The sequence below is a fragment of the Megalops cyprinoides genome, chromosome 2 (assembly GCF_013368585.1).
Source record: "Megalops cyprinoides isolate fMegCyp1 chromosome 2, fMegCyp1.pri, whole genome shotgun sequence".
Lineage (NCBI taxonomy): Eukaryota > Metazoa > Chordata > Actinopteri > Elopiformes > Megalopidae > Megalops > Megalops cyprinoides.
Window position 1 is genome coordinate 58,939,304 of NC_050584.1, and position 6,046 is coordinate 58,945,349.

The window sequence follows — 6,046 nt, forward strand, 5'->3', positions numbered from 1 at the left end:
TTATACAATGGACTACGAATGAGCTTTGCAACCTGTGACACAGGCCACGTAACACATTGCACATTTAGTAGCTGCACCAAACACCAAAAAAGCCCCTCTCATTCAGGAACGGGGGTTCCGCCTCTCTGGATGGGGGCTGCCAACTCCATCTGAGTCAGAAGTTAGGCCTTCAATCTCGCCCCCCCCCCCCTCCCCTCTCCCCACCACCCCCCCCTTTCCCCAGGAGGTGCCTGACAACATCCTCCTCCTCTCTCCCCGTTCCTCCCCCAAGTCCAGACTCGCTGCTGCACTCACCAACACGCAGACTCATTTTTTTTTTCTCTCTCTCACAGCGCTACTCACGACCACAAGGGAACAAACACAGACCTTGTTCCTCGCCAACCACTCAGCCCAAAGCACCACCGGTACCTCTTCGCACAACAAGGAAGCCCACCCAGTCAAGCATTCTCAGAGCGCATGCTCGCTTGCAAAGACGTCTCGGAGGCCAGACAGGTTCAGAACCAGCGGAAGTGTCCAAGAACATCATGCACCATACACACACATTTTCCTTTCTCTCTTTTTTTTTTTCCTCTAGACATTTTCGCCCCTCACACTTCTCCGCTCTCGCACATGTCTTTTTTTTTGTCTTTTTTTGTTTGTTTTTTTGTTTCATCAACCTTCAGAACAGCTTCTCCAAGAGGTCCTGCAGGCACTGGGGATGGTGCAAAATGGCATGCTTTGGCTGGGGGCCACTCTCCCCTTCTTTCAGGGCAGGTCAACCTTGAAGCTGGGCAGGAGACACAATTTCCCCTTTACCGTTTCCTGGCCCCTTAGAGGTGTCTCTTCATATGCAGAGCCAAATGGTCAGACCGGGAGAAACACCTGGAGAGACAGGTAGTAGGGTAGAGAGCGACAGAGAGAGAAAGGTAAGTGACAAGAACTTGGAGGTACAGCACATGCACTGATACTGTACATGCATAATATTCTTCTGTGATGAATTACAGAATGACCCTGGACTCCTCAAATGCCCATCAAAATAGTTTTCAGTATGTTAAAATTCTCCAGATCAATTAAGCCTCCACTATCTTTTCAATGGCTTAACACGGCATAGTCCTAAAATGACTACAATCAATGCTTAGTTGAAAGAAAAGTTTAACAGAAACAGAAGTATAACGCTGAAAACGACATTTGTTGTATCCGTGTTGAAGCTACGGTATCAATGCAGAGCCCTCATGAATATGCATTGTATTAAAATGAACCACACAATTCAAATGTTGCAGAACTCAAACAGAGACAGACAGTGGATAACGGAGTTAAGTGTATGAGAGTGCATATTAAAGACAGTGAATTGGGCATACCTGTCACAGTGACTGCATTTAAATGGCTTTGCCCCCGTGTGCTTCCTGAAGTGTCGGGTTAACTCATCACTTCTTGCAAAACGCCACTCACAGCCTTCCCATGAACACCTGTACGGCTTTTCACCTGAAATGAAAGGAAATTACAAAACATTAAGCACTACCAAGAAAACAAGAAATAACAGCACATTTTACAAGACGGTCTCATTTTGTGAAACCCCTATGTCAGCCGTTACCAAATCATGTCCTCTTGAATTGATTTTAAAAAAATAATAAAAATTGCCTTTTTTATATTCAGGGCATTACTTAGTACATAGACTTTGTCTCACGCATTAGGCCAGTCTGGAAAGGAGTTAAATTATAGAGCAAGTGACGATAATGTGGAGTCCAAATTCCATTAACGTGTTACGGAGTTTGCTTCGTAATTACAAGGAATGCGCGGAATGCAGAAAATCCTCTAATGCCTGGTGCAGATGTAAACAGACTGGCAGGGGTCAAAGTTCACAGTGAAGGCTTTTCACACAATTCATACAATTAATCTAAAATGTTTGACTGACGCGGCCATTTCAATTCTCATTCCACAGCTTTTCTTTCCCATGGAGAAATTCAATCTGTTTTGCTGAACCGTGTCCCCCGTCATCCAAATGAGACACTCTTGCTCCCCCCCCCCACACTCCATGGCAAATTCCAAGTAGATTAGGTAACATCTTAGGTATTCGGTCATGCAAAATAAATATTCAAAGAACGGTGATGACTTCACTACACTTACTTCTACCAGTCAGAAGTCAGTCTGGACATTACACTTGAAAAGGATGATTTAAAATTTAAAAATAGCCAGCATGACAATACGTATACTGACATCAAAAAGACAGAAAAAGAAAAACAAAAGACCTTGATGTGTTATTTAACGCTAGGGGTGTCTTCTGATTACAGTCAAGCTCCTGAAGCACACGTGATGTCATCACTGGTTGCTCTGGCCATTTTCCCAAGACTTATGCAATGTTATGACAACAAAAACATAGGGGTAATCCCAGTGGTGTTCAGCCATGCGTGGAAATGACCCACTCACCTGTATGAGTGCGCTGGTGTGCTTTTAAGTGGGAGCTTTTCGTGTAAACCTTCCGGCATCCGTTGAAATGACACCTGTGCACACGTCTCCTCCCGTCAGGTGAGGCGTCCCCGCCAGCGAGGCCCGTCTTGTCGGCGGTCTTTCCGCCGCCGCCTCTGATTTTGCCTGGCAAGTGCAATTCCGCCTGTACGCCGCCCCACACCTGAGGGACGGAGGAATCCGAGCCGATCTCCGGGGAGGACGGCGGAGTGCTGATGACCGAAGAGCTCAAGTGGCCAGAGCCGACCAAGACGCCGTTCAGGGGGTTGGAGGTAAAGCTGTGCGTTGGGGAGAGCTCCTCGGAACTGTCCGAGGCCTCGCTGCTGGCGTCAGAGTTCACGCTGTTGGTCTCCAAAATTTGGCTATCCTGATTGTCCTCCTCCTTTATATAAGGGATCTTTGGATCAGTCACCCCTTTGTCCCCACAGGCCAAGATGAGTTTGCTCCACAGGTCCTCCTGGCTGTCGAACTTGATATCGGGGGCAGAGACATATGGCTCGCTCTGAAGATACCTCTCCAGCTCCAGGCATGTCTGACACATGCAAAAAAAGAAAACAAAAGCAAAACCCAACTGTGAATGACGTGATTCAAGCTTACTTTCATTTTGTGATAAAATGCCTGATGTCACCACAATACTGAAAGTAACACAGCATTAGACATAATGTGAAGTCACGCCACTGATACAAGTGGCATAACAGTAAGGACTGGCCAATGTAAAACCACAGAATTCCTTAAAAATTTAAAAGAACGAACCCAACAACACCTCAAAAGTGACTCATGTACAGTCAAGAAATTTACATTCTAGAAATGCACAAGCAGCCCAGAGCTTTTTAGAGGACGAGTGATCATTATCTGAACCTTGTATTCATTACTAAACCATGTCGACTTAAACGCTTCTGCTACGTGTAAGCACCACATAGCGACACTGCGATCCGTAATACTGCGAGCTGACTCATTTTCTTAGAAAAGAAGCCACTGAACTTCCTTTCAGCTTCATTCAGCCAAAGCTGTTTCCCTACATACAGGATGGTACGCAACTCAACACTGTTCCGCTTACTTCGCTCTGTCCAGCAATCAGTGAATTTTAATTCATTTTCTGTCTTCAGTGTACAAACTGCAACTCCTTAATTGTAAGACCTTCTGCTTGGAAAAAAACGCCTATATCTTACGAGAGCAGCTGGAAAGTCTCCCTAAGCAGAAGCTTTTTTTAACCTCACACTTACCCTAAATTTCCCAGACACATTAACATCTAGCCAAGCACGCTGTCATAGGTCACTACTGTTGACACGATACTATATTCTCTGTATATACGTACACAAACATGACGATGAACACGCACAACAAACGCTAAATGTGCGCCTTCAAAGAAAATGCCCCCTGTTACGTATGTCGGTTGATAATTCGTCGCCATAATTTTTGCAATGAAACAATCGCTGGAACATAATAGGTCCGGAATTCGTAAGGCTATTCTTTGTAACAGAATGTTTCTCTGAAGCTATTTAAATGTCCGAGATGGCAGTAGAACTTGGCTCCTTGCCCAAAGCACAAATGCCTGAGGGAAACTACTTGGATCCATTTCAATCACGTATCAACTGCAACAGTCTCTTTGAAGGAAAAATGCATACAAATCAAGCATGTCCGTAAAGATTTACAGGTTAGCTCTCTGACACTACGCTCTTTTTAATCTCTAGCTGCGTTTAACACCAAACTGTTAAATTAAGACCCATCTTATTTTTGCAGATATTAGTCATCAATCAGTTGGTTGAAGAGAATACACACACACGTCACACTTTGATCGCAGGCTCTTGAACATAGAGCTTTTTAAATCAGCCTCGGCGAACTCACACAACATGAATTGTTACTGTTGAACTATCCGTGTCTCATTCAACTGCAAAGTTTGACACTTCTCTGCGCGAGCGAGATAGTTACAAATCAAAGCAAATTGAAACACTTGCGTCACGACCTCGTTACCGAGCTAACAGGCTGTATATATTTATATATATATATATATTTATATATATATATATATATATAATATGCACACACACATACAGCATCGCACATGGCACACGTGAATACGGGAAGCTAATGTTTTGTTTTTGAAATTTTACTGCTTAGTTATTCGGAAGTTACATTCATCAACAAATAACACTTGAACTTAATATTTTCTATGGCTGGATAAAACCCTTAGCGTTAACTAAAAATACATCGATGGCGAGAATTGTTGCGATCAGATTGCTGGAGACAGTGAATGACAGTTGTAAAGATAGCCAGCCATCCACCTAGATGGTTGGCTCAAAGACCAAGCAGATGCATCTAGTTCTAGAATGAGTAAAACTGACGTTTTGTATCCAAGAGTTTGCTGGTTGGCAAATGTTTGCAAAAATACATGTTAGTGAATCATAAGCGACTAGCAAGCTTGTGTACCAGGTACACAACTTATCAACAACAAGCGAACTGGTATTGGTATCTGTTGATTTGATTTAACACTGGTTTGAACACTGTTCAAACCAGTTTCAAGTTGGTGAAAATGTTTAAAAAGACTTATTACCTGCTGCCAATACTCTTCAAGGGATGGCAAAGCTGAAAAGTACCCCGTGTCATGAACGATCTGAAGCTCCTGAAAGATGCTGCACATAGGTAGAACATCCATTTTAATCCCAGATGTGACTAACTACAGGCTGTTTCAATATATTAAAAGACTGGAGAGATTTCAAATGTTTGTAGTCTTTACAGCAAGTGACCTTGGTGTACTTGCACATGCAATTGCACAGCAATTAAATGTTGTTTTGCTTCCCGTTCCCTGAACCGCTATGTCCTCCTCTGTAGCTACTCTATTTGCAAACACTGAACTAACTGCAAGACTTGCTCTCGGTAAACTTCCCTATTCAAACCTTGCAGCCAACCTCCCCCCTCGTGACAACATTACGCTATTGGAAAGTCAACCAATAATATCGAACCCGGTTGCCCGCGCGCCTATGATATCACCTTTGACCAATCATAAGCGTCTCCTGACATGCAATCGTCCTTTCTCGGCGTTCAATTGGTAAATTTGACTTAAAGTTCCGCCATGCCCATTGGACGGCATAGTTTCTATTTTTAGAATAGTATATATACATTGCGCTTGCTACTTTCTTGTGTAGATGTAGCCACTCGTCGGTCTCATTCTGCGGTCAGATGCCAAAGAGAGCGCTTCTGAGTTTAGCTGAACTTTTCATCTTTTTTTGGAAGCACGTTGTTAACTGTTTAACTTCTAGTTCGTGAAGTCAACCCTGCGATCTAGGAAATGCATTAAATAAAACGAATTACTGCTGATTCATTTAACGTTAACAAAACAGGAGTCCGTGTCGCTTGTTCAACCAGAGCCAAGAAGATATTAAAACAGGAGAGAAGATGTCTTAAGCGAAGCAAAATATATCATATTATGTGCCTTATAGCTGCTAACATCGTAAGCAGTAAAATCCAGATAATATGGTTCACTAGTTAGCCAGTTGAGAGCTATCGTCGGTCTTCATTCATCTGTCTCTTGTTTGTCTGATACTGTAAAATTCCACAGGGGGAGCCAAGCGCCACATCACGCATGACTCAAACGTACCGCACGTAT

The 6,046-nt window shown here is 43.4% G+C and overlaps 1 protein-coding gene across 1 annotated transcript; it reads right to left on the reverse strand.

Moving 5' to 3' along the window:
• Window positions 1-638: 638 nt before the first annotated feature.
• klf6a (Kruppel-like factor 6a) lies at window positions 639-5,345 on the reverse strand. Its single transcript, XM_036522556.1, has 4 exons — window positions 4,994-5,345; window positions 2,404-2,974; window positions 1,338-1,461; window positions 639-861 (listed from the first exon to the last, which is right to left on the reverse strand). The coding sequence occupies exons 1-4, from the start codon at window positions 5,093-5,095 to the stop codon at window positions 810-812; spliced, it is 849 nt and encodes a 282-aa protein (XP_036378449.1). The 5' UTR covers window positions 5,096-5,345; the 3' UTR covers window positions 639-809.
• Window positions 5,346-6,046: the final 701 nt, after the last annotated feature.

Bases quoted from the DNA above. Each gene is read 5' to 3' on its own strand.
- klf6a (XM_036522556.1), bottom strand. From the start codon at position 5,095: ATGGATGTTCTACCTATGTGCAGCATCTTTCAGGAGCTTCAGATCGTT. The intron at 1,462-2,403 runs GTGAGTGGGTCA...CTTTCATTTCAG, and splicing joins ACACCAGCGCACTCATACAG to GTGAAAAGCCGTACAGGTGT. The intron at 862-1,337 runs GTATGCCCAATT...CTGTCTCTCCAG, and splicing joins AAATGCAGTCACTGTGACAG to GTGTTTCTCCCGGTCTGACC.